The sequence below is a fragment of the Chelonia mydas genome, chromosome 16 (genome assembly GCF_015237465.2).
Source record: "Chelonia mydas isolate rCheMyd1 chromosome 16, rCheMyd1.pri.v2, whole genome shotgun sequence".
Lineage (NCBI taxonomy): Eukaryota > Metazoa > Chordata > Testudines > Cheloniidae > Chelonia > Chelonia mydas.
In genome coordinates, this window is record NC_057857.1 from 2,315,611 (window position 1) to 2,332,056 (window position 16,446).

Consider the following 16,446-nt stretch of genomic DNA (forward strand, 5'->3'; position numbering starts at 1 on the left):
GATCCATTGGTCTCTTGTCTGTGGAATTTGTTAAGCTTTAGGCCCTGTCTACACTGGCAAGTTTCTGCACAGTAAAGCAGCGTTCTGCGCTGTAACTCCTGAGATGTATGCACTGCCAAGCCACTGAGTGCGCAGAAACTGTGCAGTTGTTGCATTGTAAAAAAAACACCCTGATGAGCGGCGTAGAGCTTTCTGCTCCGGGGCGACTGTGTTGTGGTGCCAGTGAAGACACAGCAGCGATTGGCCTCTGGGAGGTGCCCCACAATGCCTGTTCTCACCACTCTGGTCATCCGTTTGAACTCTACTGCCCTGCCCTCAGGTGACCAACTATCATCCCACCCCTTAAATTCCTTGGGAATTTTGAAAGTCCCCTTCCTGTCTGCTCGGTGACGCGTGCAGTGGTCTCAGCACATCTTTCCAGGTGGCCAGTCCTGCTCCACACACCAGGCGATCCCCCGCTTGGAGCAATGCCGAGCTGCTGGACCTCATCAGCATTTGGGGAGAGGAGGCTGTCCAGTCCCAGCTGCGCTCCAGCCGTAGGAATTAGGATATTTACTGACAGACTTCACGAAGCATGACAGAAAGGGGTCATGACCGGGACACATTGCAGCACTGGGTCAAAGTGAAGGAGCTGTGGAATGCCTACCACAAGGCACGGGAGGCAAACTGCCACTCCAGTGCTGTGCCCACGCGGAGCTGCCGGCTCTACAAAGAGCTGGATGTGATACCTGGCGGCAACCCCAACTTCACTGCAAAGGCCACTGTGGATACGTTGGTGGCTCGCATGCCAGTTGATAGTGGACCAAGCCAGGAGGAGGAAATCTTGGACGAGGATGTGGAGGGTGGGGGGACGCAGAGGCAGAGGATGACTCGGAGGTCAGAGATGCATGCAGCCAGGAACTCTCTTCTATCCTGGAGGTGGCTAGCCAGGCACAGCTGTTGGATGTTTGCGAAGTGCAAACAAGAAAGGAGGCCCTTGCTAAGTGGATTTGATTTTGAGAATCACTGAAGTGAGTTGTTGGGGGAAGGAGGGTTGCAGAAAGCAGGCTTGTCTCCCACCTCTTGCCAAGTCTGAGCTGCGGAACAGCCTGCTGATTGACTCCTTCACTTCACAGGACTCTCCCTCAGATCTCCTGGAAACTCTCGTGGAGATACTGGGCAATCTGCTGCTGCAGGTTCTTCGGCAGAGCTACTTTGTTTCCGACATGGGGGGACGGCAGACCATTGCCGCACACAGGCGAGCCACATGGGGCCAGGGCGGAATCCACAGTCTTTGAGAAGACCCTCCTTGATTCCCTGCTGACCCTCAGCAGCGAGATATCTTCCATAATGATCACGTCCTGTGGAAAGTGCGGGGATAGGAATGATATCAGCCCCCCCCCCCCCCGTGCTGGCTTTCCCCAAGAGCCATATGCCCAGTGTACAGCAGGGTCCGGGAAGAGGGATTTACCCTCCCCTGTGGCTGCTTACCTTTTTGGGGTCTCGTGACTCATGTGTGCTTGCTTGGGGTCAGCCAGTTAGTGACAGGTGTGTGAGTACCGGCTGTGTTTTAAAGCACTGAATCAGTGTTGTCTGTGTTGCAAACAATACTGCTTCTGTAAAATGTTGTTTAAACTTCAAGGAGATGACCTTGGGAGACCAGCCTCCCTCTTTGTTATCGGCGGCGGAATGGCTGTGCAGAATTAGAAAGCAGCCAAGAAGAACTAAGGAGGACTTTCTGTGTGATGTTATGATGCACTCCACTGCTGAGCAACAGGAATTGAAGGAGTGGCGGGACAGCGAGAAGAGGGACCGAAAGGAGAACGCAGCATGACAGAATGAAGCCATGGAGCGGCTCTTAAAGGTTATGGAGGTCCAAGAGGACATGCTCCACGCGATACTAGCTCTTCAAGCTGAGCAGCTCCGTGCCTGACCTCCCTTGCCGCCGCTGCCGCAAAACTCTCTCATCCTCCCCCCAGACACTGCCAACACTCTTATCAACCTCCTGGCTCCAATTTCTACCTGCTGCATTCCACTCCTCCCCCCCTCACAGTCCAGCACTGCGGACTCCCACTGCACTGAACACCCATCCCTCTGCAGTTTGGCCCTGCTGAAGTACAGTACCAGCTACATTGTACTCCAAAGGAGAAGGCTGGATATGATCCCTGGACATACAAAATTTTTAACCAGCCCGGGACCCCTCCTCTTCCTGGGACCTTGCCTTCCGCAATCCCCTCGCTGCTGATGTTTTTTTTTTTTTTTTTGGTTTGACTCTCCTCCGGTTGTTGTTTTTTAATAAAAGAATTGTGTTGGTTTGAAAGCAATCTTTATTCTATTAATTGAAAGCAAAAAGAGCCCTGCAAAGCAACATACAATTATGTTAAACTCCCATATAGCGTCGTCTGCACCAATCACCTGCCAGCATTACAAGCACTGCACTCCTGAGCATAGCAACAAAATATTAGTGGCTTTTAGCTTCAGATTGCTGCCTCAAGGCATCTCTGATCCTTATGGCCCCACAGTGCGCCCCTCTACTTGCCCTGGTCTCTGGCTGTTCAAACTCAGCCTCCAGGTGCTGAACCTCTGCGGTCCAGTCCTGAGTGAAGCTTTCACCCTTCCCGTCACAAATATTATGGAGCGTTCAGCACATGGCTATAAGTATAGGAATATTGTCATCATCCAGGTCCAGCTTCCCACAGAGGCTGTGCCAGCGGGCTTTTAAACGGCCAAAAGCACACTCCACAGTTATTCTGTACTTGCTCAGCCTGTTGTTGAATCGCTCCTTGCTTCTGTCATGTTGCCCTCTGTATGGCTTAATAAGCCACGGCATTAAGGGGTAGGTAGGGTCTCCCAGGATCACAGTGGGCATTTCGACTTCCCCTTCGGTGATCTTCTGGTCTGGGAAGAAAGTCCTTGCTTGCAGCTTCCTGAACAGGTCAGTGTTCTGAAAGATGCCTGCGTCCTGCACCTTTCCGGACTAGCCTGAGTTAATGTCTGTGAAATGCCCACGGTGATCCACAAGTGCCTGGAGAATCATTGAGAAATACCCCTTGCGATTAATGTACTCGGTGGCTACGTGGTCTGGTGCCAGAACTGGAATATGGGTGCCATCTGTTGCCCCTCCACAGTTAGGGAAGGCCATTTGTGAAAAGCCATCCACAATGTCACGTACCTTGCCTGGAGTCACGGTCTTTCGGAGCAGGATACGATTAATGGTCCTGCGGACTTTCGTCAATACGAGTCCAGCGGTCGACTTTCCCACTCCGAATTGGTTAGTGACTGATCGGTAGCAGTCTGGAGTAGCCAGCTTTCACAGTGCAATCGCCACGTGCTTCTCCAACGACAGGGAAGCTCTCATTCTCCTGTCCTTGCACCGCAGGGCTGGGGCGAGCTCATCACACAGTCCCACGAATGTGGATTTCCTCATGCGAAAGTTCTGCAGCCACTGCTCGTCATCCCAGACGTGCATCACGATGTGATCCCACCACCTAGTGCTTGTTTTCCGAGCCCAAAAGCGGCATTCCTCTGTGGTCAGCACCTCCGTGAATGCCACAGGCAATCTTGTGTTGTAGCTACTATGCACGGGGAGATCAATGTCTCACTGCTCTTACCTTTGTAGTTTAAGGAATAACTCCACGGCCACTCGTGACGTGTTGGTCGGAGCGAGCAGCATCCTGGTCAACAGTTCGGGATCTATTCCTGCGGCCCGAGGAGGCAGGGCGCGCAGTACAGAAACCGTTGAAATTTGGAGCTAAATTGATTGAAGCACAGGGATTTCTGGGATGCGAAGCAGTGCATCATGGGGCACTGGGACAGGACCCAGGATGCCCCGTGACCCTCTCTGCCTTCCCATGTCTTAGCGGCAGAAGAGAAAGAGGTGCTCTGTGGGACAGCTGCCCAGAGTGCAGTGCTCCGAATACCACTAAGTGCTGCAAGTCCTATTGCTCAGGCAGCTGATAGTGTGAACGCACAACAGCGGTTCCCCTTCAGTTCTCTCTGAGCGGTGCTGTAACTCTCCTGGTGTAGATACTTGCCTTCAGAAGCAACTGAGGTGGAATGCTGCCCATAATGGCTTCTATGTCATAAAGGCTAACCGAGCAGCACTAAGAGCTAATCATCTGCTTGTATATTCATGATATAGTCAAGAATGCAGTGGCTAATTAAAAACTAGACTGTGTGTTGAGTATAACAATTGGTATAACTACTGTTCATTTTTAGCATAGGAAAATAACATTTAACTGAGTTTCAGTGGTAGCTGTGTTAGTCTGTATCAAAAAACGAGGCGTCCTTGTGGCACCTTAGAGACTAACCAATTTATTTGGGCATAAGCTTTCATGGGCTAGAACCCACTTCATCAGATGTAAGAAGTAAAAGATACAGGAGCAAATATAAATACATGAAAGGATGTGGGTTGCTTTACCAAGTGTTAAGTCAATCTAATGGGATAAATCAATTAACAGCAGGATACCAAGGGAGGAAAAATCTCTTTTGAAGTGGTAAGAGAGTGGCCTATTACAGACAGTTGACAAGAAGGTGTGAGTAACAGTAGGGAGAAATTGGTATGGGGGGGGGGGGGAATTAAGTTTAGGTTTTGTAATGACCCAACCGCTCCCAGTCTTTATTCAGGCCTAATCTGGTGGTATCTAGTTTGCAAATTAATTCCAGTTCTGCAGCTTCATGTTGGAGTCTGTTTTTGAAGTTTTTTGTTGAATTGCCGCTTTGAGGTCTGTAATCGAGTGACCAAAGAGATTGAAGTGTTCTCAGACTGGTTTTTGGCTGTTATAATTCTTGACGTCTGATTTGTATCCATTTATTCTTTTACGTAGAGACTGTCCAGTTTGATCAATGTATATGGCAGAGGGGCATTGCTGGCACATGATGGCATATATCACATTGGTAGATATGCAGGTGAACAAGCCCCGAATGGTGTAGCTGATGTGGTTAGGTCTTACGATGGTGTCCCAAGTTGAATTCTACCAAGATTTCAATGATTTCCACCCTACCATCAACCTCAGCCTGGACCGGTCCACTTCGTAGACGCTACAGTGCTAATAAGCGATGGTCACATAAACACCACCCTATACGGAAAAACTATGGACTGCTATACTTACCTACATGCCTCCAGCTTTCATCCAGACCACATCACACGATCCATTGTCTACAGCCAAGCTCTAAGATACACCCGCATTTGCTCTGATCCCTCAGACAGAGACAAACACTTAAGAACGCTTGATAAAGATTCTGTAGAACTGCAATACCCACCTGGTGAAGTGAAGAAACAAATTGACAGAGCCAGAAGGGTACCCAGAAGTCACCTACTACAGGACAGGCCCAACAAAGAAAGTAACAGAACACGGCTAGCCATCACCTACAGCCCCCAGCTAAAACCTCTCCAGTGCATTATCAAGGATCTTCAACCTATCCTGAAGGATGACTCCTCACTCTCACAGACCTTGGGAGACAGGCCAGTCCTTGCTTACAGACAGCCCCCCAACCTGAAGCAAATACTCACCAGCAACTACACACCACAACAAACCCACCAACCCAGGGTCCAAACTCTGCTACAAACCTCAGTGCCAACTCTATCCACATATCTATTCAAGGGACATCATCATGTGCCAGCAATGCCCCTCTGCCATGTACATTGGCCAAACCAGACAGTCTCTACAAAAAGAATAAATGGACAAATCTGAATCAGGAATCATAACATTCAAAAACCAGTAGGAGAATACTTCAGTCTCTCTGGTCACTCAATCACAGACCTCAAAGTGGCAATTCTTCAACAAAAAAACTTCAAAAACAGACTCCAACATGAAGCTGCAGAACTGGAATTAGCTTGCAAACTAGATACCACCAGATTAGGCCTGAATAAAGACTGGGAGTGGTTGGGTCATTAGAACAAACTTAATTTCCCCAATATTAATTTCTCCTTACTGTTACTCACATCTTCTTGTCAACTGTCTGCAATGGGCCACTCTTACCACTTCAAAAGAGATTTCTCCTCCCTTGGTATCCTGCTGTTAATTAATTCACGTCATTAGACTGACCTAATACTTGGTAAAGCAACCCACAATCTTTCATGTATTTATACCTGCTCCTGTATCTTTTACTTCTTACATCTGATGAAGTGGGTTCTAGCCCACGAAATCTTATGGCCAAATAAATTTGTTAGTCTCTAAAGTGCCACAAGGACTCCTTGTTTTATTTAACCCAGTAAGTACTTATGAAAATCATTTTCCCTTGGATCACTTGTATCGCAAATACTTACCCATTTCCCTCTTGCTTCTATATGCCATGCTATTCTCTCTCGATGGCTTCTAAGGCCCCAATTCCCTCTAGCTGCTGGAAGGGAAGAGGAGCTTCCTCTCTCCTCTTCTCCTCCTCCACCTCCCTCCCCCAGCCTCTTGCATGTTAAGAGGGTGGAGGGTCTCACTGACTTTACCTCTCCGCAAAGTATCTTGGCTGCTGCATGGGGAAGAGGGTGTTTCTATTACTCTGCCTCTCTTCTCAGCCTTCTGGCTACTGTAAGTGTGTGTTTGGAGACAGATTTGTGCTAGAATCATAGAATATCAAGGTTGGAAGGGACCTCAGGAGGTCATCTAGTCCAACCCCTGCTCAAAGCAGGACCAGTCCCCAATTTTTGCCCCCGATCCCTAAATGGCCCCCTCAAGGATTGAACTCACAACCCTGGGTTTAGCAGGCCAATGCATCAAACCACTGAGCTATCCCTCCCCCGCAAAGAGATTTCTCCTCCCTTGGTATCCTGCTGTTAATTGATTTATCCCTTTAGATTGACTTAATTGCTATGTTCCTCCTAACTGTCTGCAAGTCTGGTGTGTTGTCTTTCTCTGAATCACTCCACTGTCTCCACAGCTTTCTGCAGGAGTGTAAAATTGACACAATTGTATCCAGACCCAGGCTCTGGTAGTAAACCTGATCAGTGTCATTAATTTCACTCTCGTGCTGCTTAGCTATACTAGCTCTGTCTGCAGGTTCAAGAAGGCAGTACTGTATGTACAGTCTACATTTGTTTTGTGTCTGCAAGGTTATTTCCCTGCAAGGACTCCAGCAATAGGGAAAAGCTCTGGCGGGGGGAGCCTTTCCCCACTGCCTCCCCTCCCCTTCCAAAACCTTTCATTGACGTGTAGCTACACACTGCAGAATGGGCATAGCTTGTTTTTCATGGAGGCATATAGCTGAATACCTTACCAGCTGCCGAAAGTGGTGCGTAGTGTAGATGTAGCCACAGTGAGTAGTACTCTGCAAGCAGCCTGTTGATTTTAGTGGAACTATTTGTGGAGTAAGATTCTACTCAGGATGAGCAAGAGTGGCAAAATCTGGCCTTATGAATGGATGACTTGAGAAACGTCCTGCGATAGAGACAAAGGGCTGTGTTGTCTAGCTGGCTGAACCAAAAGGCTCAGTACTCAGAAGATCATGGTGTTTAGTCCAGCAAGGCCTGTGGCACTCTGGCTTCGGGCACGTCACTTGATCACCTTGTGCCGTAATCAGTCAAGCTAGAAAATTGGATGCAGAGCAGGAGTTGCTTTGCAAAACCAGACTTAAGGCTTGTCTACACTGGCAGTTTACAGCGCTGCAACTTTCTCTCTCAGGGGTATGGAAAAACACCCTCCTGAGTGCAGCAAGTTTCAGCGCTGTAAAGCGCCCGTGTAAACAGTGCACCAGCGCTGGTGGCTACGCCTCTCGTGGAGATGGTGTCTTTTTTTGTTGTTGTTTTTTTTTTTTTAGAGCGCAGGGGGAGCTCTCTCCCAGTGCTCTGCTGTGACTATACAAGCCACGTTAAAGCGCTGCTCTGGCAGCGCTTTAGCATTGCAAGTGTAGACTAGCCCTTAGCCAAAGATGAGACGCAATCATAAAATCATGGAAGATCAGGGTTGGAAGGGAGCTCAGAAGGTCAACTAGTCCAACCCCCTGCTCAAAGCAGGACCAATCCCCAACTAAATCATCCCAGCCAGAGCTTTGTCAAGCCCGGCCTTAAAAACTTCAAAGGAAGGAGATTCCATCACCTCCCTAGGTAACCCATTTCAGTGCTTCACCACCCTCCTAGTGAAATAGTGTTTCCTAATATCCAACCTAGATCTCTCCCACTGCAACTTGAGACCATTACTCCTTGTTCTGTCATATGCTACCACTGAGAACAGCCTAGCTCCATCCTCTTTGGAACCCCTCTTCAGGTAGTTGAAGGCTGCTATCAAATCCCCCCCTCACTCTTCTCTTCTGCAGACTAAATAACCGCACTTCCTTCAACCTCTCCTTATAAATCATGTGCCCCAGCCCCCTAATCACTTTCGTTGCCCTCCGCTGAACTCTCTCCAATTTGTCCACATCCTTTCTGTAGTGGGGGCCCCAAAACTGGACACAGTACTCCAGATGAGGCCTCACCAGTGCCTAATAGAGGGGAATAATTACTTCCCTCAATCTGCTGGCAGTGCTCCTACAAATGCAGCCCAATATACCATTAGTAGTCTTGGCAACAAGGGCATGCTGTTGACTCCATATCCAGCTTCTCATCCACTGTAATCCCCAGGTCCTTTTCTGCAGAACTGCCGCTTAGCCAGTTTATCCCCAGCCTGTAGCGGGGCATGGGATTCTTCCTTCCTAAGTGCAGGACTCTGCACTTGTCCTTGTTGAACCTCATCAGATTTCTTTTGGCCCAATTCTCCAATTTGTCTAGGTCACTCTGGACCCTATCCCTACCCTCCAGTATATCTACCTCTCCCCTCAGCTTAGTGTCATCTGCAAACTTGCTGAGGGTGCAATTCATCCCATCATCCAGATCATTAATAAAGATGTTGAACAAAACCGGCCCCAGGACCGACCCCTGGGGTACTCCGCTTGATACCAGCTGCCAACTAAACATCAAGCTATTGATCACTACCGGTTGAGCCCAACAACCTAGCCAGCTTTCTATTCACCTTACAGTCCATTCATCCAATCTATACTTTAATTTGCTGGCAGGAATACCGTGGGAGACTGTTTCAAAAGCTTTGCTAAAGTCAAGATATATCACATCCACAGGAGACTAAAGCCCTGAGGTAAGTAGGGAAGTGGGATACCGGGAGGAAGCAGGAGCGCGTGAGAGGGAAGGGCTCCTGCCTCATACTGAGAAAGAGGGGCGATCAGCGAGTTATCTCAAGTGCCTATACACAAATGCACGAAACCTGGGAAACAAGCAGGGAGAACTGGAAGTCCTGGCAAAGTCAAGGAATTCTGATTGGAATAACAGACTTGGTGGGATAACTCACATGACTGGAGTACTGTCATGGATGGATATAAGCTGTTCAGGAAGGACAGGCAGGACAGAAAAGGTGGGGGGAGTTGCACTGTATGTAAGGGAGCAGTATGACTGCTCAGAGCTCAAGTATGAAACTGCAGAAAAACCTGAGTGTCTCTGGATTAAGTTTAGAAGTGTGAGCAACAAGGGTGATGTCGTGGTGGGAGTCTGCTATAGACCACCGGACCAGGGGGATGAGGTGGACGAGACTTTCTTCCGGCAACTCGCAGAAGCTACTAGATCGCAGGCCCTGGTTCTCATGGGAGACTTCAATCACCCTGATATCTGCTGGGAGAGCAATACAGTGGTGCACAGACAATCCAGGAAGTTTTTGGAAAGTGTAGGGGACAATTGCCTGGTGCAAGTGCTGGAGGAACCAACTAGGGGCAGAGCTCTTCTTGACCTGCTGCTCACAAACCGGGAAGAATTAGTAGAGGAAGCAAAAGTGGATGGGAACCTGGGAGGCAGTGACCATGAGATAGTCAAGTTCAGGATCCTGACACAAGGAAGAAAGTAGAGCAGCAGAATATGGACCCTGGACTTCAGAAAAGCAGACTTTGACTCCCTCAGGGAATTGATGGACAGGATCCCCTGGGGGAATAACATAAGGGGGAAAGGAGTCCAGGAGAGCTGGCTGTATTTTCAAGAATCCTTATTGAGGTTACAGGGACAAGCCATCCCGATGTGTAGAAAGAATAGTAAATATGGTAGGCGACCAGCTTGGCTTAACAGTGAAATCCTTGCTTATCTTAAACACAAAAAAGAAGCTTACAAGAAGTGGAAGATTGGACAAATGACCAGGGAAGAGTATAAAAATATTGCTTGGGCATGCAGGAGTGAAATCAGGAAGGCCAAATCACACCTGGAGTTTCAGCTAGCAAGAGATGTTAAGAGTAACAAGAAGGGTTTCTTCAGGTATGTTAGCAACAAGAAGAAAGTCAAGGATAGTGTGGGCCCCTTACTGAATGAGGGAGGCAACCTAGTGACAGAGGATGTGGAAAAAGCTAATGTACTCAATGCTTTTTTTGCCTCTGTCTTCACAAACAAGGTCAGCTCCCAGACTCCTGCACTGGGCAGAACAGGATGGGGAGAAGGTGACCAGCCCTCTGTGGAGAAAGAAGTGGTTTGGGACTATTTAGAAAAGCTGGACGAGCACAAGTCCATGGGGCCGGATGCACTGCATCCGAGAGTGCTAAAGGAGTTGGCGGATGTGATTGCAGAGCCGTTAGCCATTATCTCTGAAAACTTGTGGCAATCGGGGGAAGTCCCGGGCAACTGGAAAAAGGCTAATGTCGTGCCCATCTTTAAAAAAGGGAAGAAGGAGGATCCTGGGAACTACAGGCCAGTCAGCCTCACCTCAGTCCCTGGAAAAATCATGGAGCAGGTCCTCAAGGAATCAATTCTGAAGCACTTAGAGGAGAGGAAAGTGATCAGAAACAGTCAGCATGGATTCACCAAGGGATGGTCATCCCTGACTAATCTAATTGCCTTCTATGATGAGATAACTGGCTCTGTGGATGAAGGGAAAGCGGTGGACATGTTGTTCCTTGACTTTAGCAAAGCTTTTGACATGGTCTCCCACAGTATTCTTGCCAGCAAGTTAAAGAAGTATGGGCTTGATGAATGGACTATAAGGTGGATGGAAAACTGGCTACATTGTCGGGCTCAACGGGTAGTGATCAATGGCTCCATGTCTAGTTGGCAGCCAGTATCAAGTGGAGTGGCCCAAGGGTCGGTCCTGGGGCCGGTTTTGTTCAATATCTTCATAAATGATCTGGAGGAGGGTGTGGATTGCACCCTCAGCAAGTTTGCAGATGACACTAAACTGGGAGGAGAGGTAGATACGCTGGAGTGTAGGGATAGGTTACAGAGGGCCCTAGACAAATTGGAAGATTGGGCCAAAAGAAATCTGATGAGGTTCAACAAGGACAAGTGCAGAGTCCTGCACTTAGGACAGAAGAATCCAATGCACCGCTACAGACTAGGGACCGAATGGCTCGGCAGCAGTTCTGCAGAGAAGGACCTAGGGGTTACAGTGGACGAGAAACTGGATATGAGTCAACAGTGTGCCCTTGTAGCCAAGAAAGCCAATAGCATTTTGGGCTGTATAAGTAGGGGCATTGCCAGCAGATCGAGGGACGTGAGCATTCCCGTCTATTCGACACTGGTGAGGCCTCATCTGGAGTACTGTGTCCAGTTTTGGGCCCCACACTACAAGAAGGATGTGGAAAAATTGGAGAGAGTCCAGCGGAGGGCAACAAAAATGATTAGGGGACTGGAACACATGACCTCTGAGGAGAGGCTGAGGGAACTGGGGATATTTAGTCTACGGAAGAGAAGAATGAGGGGGGATTTGATAGCTGCTTTCAACTACCTGAAAGGGGGTTCCAAACAGGATGGCTCTAGACTGTTCTCAGTGGTAGCAGATGACAGAACAAGGAGTAATGTTCTCAAGTTGCATTGGGGAAGATTTAGGATGGATATTAGGAAAATCTTTTTCACTAGGAGGGTGGTGAAACACTGGAATGCGTTACCTAGGGAGGTGGTGGAATCTCCTTCCTTAGAAGTTTTTAAGGTCAGGCTTGACAAAGCCCTGGCTGGGATGATTTAATTGGGGATCGGTCCTGCTTTGAGCAGGGGGTTGGACTAGATGACCTCCTGAGGTCCCTTCCAACCCTGATATGCTATGACACAGAGCCAGTTATCTCCTCATAGAAGGCAATCAGGTTGGCCAGGCATGACTTGCCCTTGGTGAATCCATGTTGACTGTTCCTGATCACCTTCCTATCCTCCAAGTGCTTCAAAATGGATTCCTTGAGGACCTGCTCCATGTTTTTGCCGGGGACTGAAGTGAGGCTGACTGGTCTGTAGTTCCCCGGGTTCGTTCTTCACTTTTTTAAATATGGGCACTATATTGGGCTAGACGGGCAATCACTATATGGGCAATCATGCATAAGTTCAAAGAAACCTTTTCTATTTGTACTGGTTACTCTTTTTACAGGATTTTCACACTTGTTAGCTAAACCAACAGTGCATGGTTTCCTGGATTGAAAGTCATAGTTGGTTAAATTTAATCAGTGTGATAGGGGAATATTTTTTTTATTACTTGGGCCACTGTGCTCAATTGCTCAATCGTTGCTCAGTTGCTGTGTACTTGTAGGTGTTGCCAGTATAAATTGTTGTTTCAGTCCCTAGTGTGGCACTTCTCTGAAGAGAAACTCTTTAACAAAGGCATTGTGGGGGTCTGTGTTACTTATGGTATCAGATCACTTACTCAGACTGATCAAAAGTATGGCTTTCTAACTGCAACTGCTTACCCTGCACTAAAAAAAGGAGTACTTGTGGCACCTTAGAGACTAACCAATGAAGTGAGCTGTAGCTCACGAAAGCTTATGCTCAAATAAATTGGTTAGTCTCTAAGGTGCCACAAGTTACTCCTTTTTCTTTCTGCGAATACAGACTAACACGGCTGTTACTCTGAAACTTACCCTGCACTATGAAGCTGAGCTGTTTCTGGCTCATGCATCATTAGTAATAAAGTTTCTGCAGTTGGAACTTAGTTAATAAATCTGAGTCAGACAAATCCAGTTTACTCTCCTATAGCTGTTGGCTCTGTAGTGCTTTCAGGAGTAAAAATATTATTTTTTTGTCAGAGTAAGCTAATATGACTTGGAATTCGCACAGAAACAGACTTTGTGTGTGTGACTTGTTTGATATGTTTCAATTCCTGTTTGGTGCATTTGTGTGAGGGTTTTAAAAATATTAGTAAAGTTGATCTCCTTAGAATACCTCTACTCTGAAGTTTTCTGTCATAAAGATCTTTGTTCTCAGCATTTAATTAACTTCTAGTCTTAAAAAAAGAGGGTGGCAGCTCTCTGTATGATACAAAAAAGAATCCAAATGGGGTTTTGATGCGCTCATGAAGTAATGTGTTCCAAATTTGCAACTTAATTTAAAAAATTGTCTATAAATCTCTCATCTATTACCAGGAATTTTCAAGGAGCTCTTTAAAGAGAGCAGCAGTGGAAGTACATCAGAGAGGGAATGCTGTGGGGTTTTTAAGGGTTTTTTATTTGCACTTAGATATTCTGTTTCTTTCTTTTAGCTTTGTAACCTATTTGCTTTGGGTTAGTGTTTTGTTTTGTTTTTTTCCAAATCCTCCCTTCTAAAGTTTTGTCCTTATTCCACTTCTAGCCACTGATGATATCGTAAAGGTTGAAGTCTGGGACGTAGTTGACAAAGGTAAAGACTTACTGTTTCCTTTCTAATGCTACTTAGTTCCTTTTTTTAAAACTTAAATTAGAAGAATTTTTATGTGAAATTTAGAAACTATTTGCTTTCCTTTCTTTGATAGAAATGTTTGTGTTAATTTCCTGAAGTAACCTTGCAGGGCTGGGAATTCTCCCTCATTACCAGAGGGGCTCAGGTGGCTCAGATTTGCCATCTTAACTTCAGGGTGAACAAAGAATTTAGAAGCAGTTGCAAGAAGTCTGAACTTCTCACGAAGTTGGCTCCATTCATTCAAAAATGGACCAAATGATCTGATTCCTAGTATGTTTGGTAAACTTCATTTCCTCTCCCTTGTTAGGCCACTAGTTCATGCTGTTTATAGTAGTACCCATTGAACTGTCTTTTTGAAGGAATAATCTTGTTAGAAGGATAGTTTCACTGTGCAAAATAGTGTGGGGGTTTTTTTTTGTTTAAAGTGAATTACTTAGATCCGCTTAAAGCATTGCATTTTCTGTGCACTAATCTAAACCATTTGTATAACATGCCTACTGAGGAAAAAACCAGCATGTGTTTTAAAATATATACATTTTTGAACAAAGTCTTTGGGAGCTGAGTATTTACATGTGATGACAAAATGTAGCTTTTAAAACATGATAGCATATCAGAAAGAGAACTGTATTTCTAGTTCTTAGGAAGACAAAAGCTGTACCAAACACACAGTCGGAAGCTGTTGACAGAAAAGAGTTACATATGAATTCCATTTATAGCAGCACATTCTTTTGCATGAACTGAAGTTGCGTTTGATTTGGAAAAATGACTTAGACATATATCCTTTTAAAAGTGCAGTAATGGTTAGAAAAGTGACTTTGTAAATATAGCACCCCCTTACTCTGCAGATCTGCCCTTTATGTAATCCTTTGTGATCTGGATCAGATCTGGTGACTAGTGATGAAAATTTACATTTTTATCGTCTTACCCCTGTTTTTCCATTCCTGCAGAACCCTTAGAGCCTTGGGAGACTCAGCTGGAATTTGTTCTGGCTTCCGTACCCTCAACAGAACCATGAATTAAATCCCAGGAGCACTCTCTTTTATCTCAAAGTGTACAGAAGTGTGCCACTCACGTGCGCTTTAAATTTAATCTTTATTAGAGCTCAGTTGAATCAGGATTACTGGTGAAGTGCGAGCCAGACCCCAGCTTGACTTTCAGAAGTTACTCTAAGCATGCAGGGCTGGCATCCAGGAGGTCCATCTTTTTTTTACTTCATACCAGATTTGTCTATAGGGAAGTAATTGACTGACTGTGAATCTAGTAATTGCTAGATTGTCAGGCTCAACGGGTAATGATCAATGGCTCCATGTCTAGTTGGCAGCCAGTATCAAGCGGAGTGCCCCAAGGCTCGGTCCTGGGGCCGGTTTTGTTCAATAACTTCATTAATGATCTGGAGGATGGTGTGGATTGCACCCTCAGCAAGGTTGCAGATGACACTAAAACTGGGAGGGGAGGTAGATACGCTGGAGGGTAGGGATAGGATACAGAGGGCCCTAGACAATTTGGAGGATTGGGCCAAAAGAAATCTGATGAGGTTCAACAAGGAAAAGTGCAGAGTCCTGCACTTAGGACGGAAGAATCCAATGCACCGCTATAGACTAGGGACCGAATGGCTCGGCAGCAGTTCTGTAGAAAAGAACCTAGGGGTTACAGTGGATGAGAAGCTGGATATGAGTCAACAGTGTGCCCTTGTTGCCAAGAAGGCCAATGGCATTTTGGGATGTATAAGTAGGGGCATTGCCAGCAGATCGAGGGATGTGATCATTCCCCTCTATTCGACACTGGTGAGGCCTCATCTGGAGTACTGTGTCCAGTTTTGTGCTCCATACCACAAGAAGGATGTGGAAAAACTGGAGAGAGTCCAGTGGAGGGCAACAAAAATGATTAGGGGACTGGAACACGTGACTTCTGAGGAGAGGCTGAGGGAACTGGGAATTGTTTAGTCTACAGAAGAGAAGAATGAGGGGGGATTTGATAGCTGCTTTCAACTACCTGAAAGGGGGTTCCAAAGAGGATGCATCTAGACTATTCTCAGTGGTAGTGGATGACAGAACAAGGAGTAATGGTCTCAAGTTGCATTGGGGAAGATTTAGGTTGGATATTAGGAAAAACTTTTTCACTAGGAGGGTGGTGAAACACGGGAGTGCGTTCGTTACCTAGGGAGGTGGTGGAATCTCCTTCCTTAGAAGTTTTTAAGGTCAGGCTTGACAAAGCCCTGGCTGGGATGATTTAATTGGGGATCGGTCCTGCTTTGAGCAGGGGGTTGGACTAGATGACCTCCTGAGGTCCCTTCCAACCCTGATATTCTATGATTCTACTGTGACCTTGTGATCCTGTGATGCCAGTATTTTATTTTATTTCTGAGTTACTTCTCAGAGCAGAGCTGCACTTTAAACTCCAAAGATTTGTCATCTTGGTGGCAAAACAGGCTAAGACAGACCTGGCATTTGCAGAAGTTAATACCAGTTCAGTCACACTCACTTCCGGTGGTGGAGTGTACCTGAAGTTTAAAGGGGAAAATGTCATTGTTAGAATCCCTGTTTATGGAATAAACAAACCCAAGTTTTTTAGGTAGTTACAGGTTTATGTGCTTAGTTAGTGCAGCGTAATGCAGTCCAACTCTGACAGTAGTGCAATTCTGTGATAAACGCACCTCAAGCAAAAATGCAAACTAGGCATTAAGGAATTGTTCATATCTCACTGTTTCATCCTTTAATATGATCTCATTTAATTTTTCTTCATGTGCACTCAGGCCAAAAAATCCTCCTGCATGATGCTTTGGGTGAGAGTGACACTAGTCTAGACCGTAGCCATTTCTTAGCAAAGCCTCCAGTGCTGTTGCAGTTGAATGCTGATGGGATCTGATCCTTGCTTTACCCTCTCCTAGAGGA

The 16,446-nt window shown here is 46.5% G+C and overlaps 1 protein-coding gene across 5 annotated transcripts in view; it reads left to right on the top strand.

The window, feature by feature from the left end:
* Positions 1–16,446, top strand: part of RABL6 (RAB, member RAS oncogene family like 6) — a 99,960-nt gene that overhangs the window by 22,679 nt on the left and 60,835 nt on the right. For all 5 annotated transcript variants that reach the window (XM_027829875.3, XM_043530130.1, XM_037879458.2 and 2 more), the window contains one exon: positions 13,469–13,516. In XM_027829875.3, the coding sequence (XP_027685676.2) occupies positions 13,469–13,516 (48 nt within the window). The remainder of the gene's footprint in view (positions 1–13,468; positions 13,517–16,446) is intronic.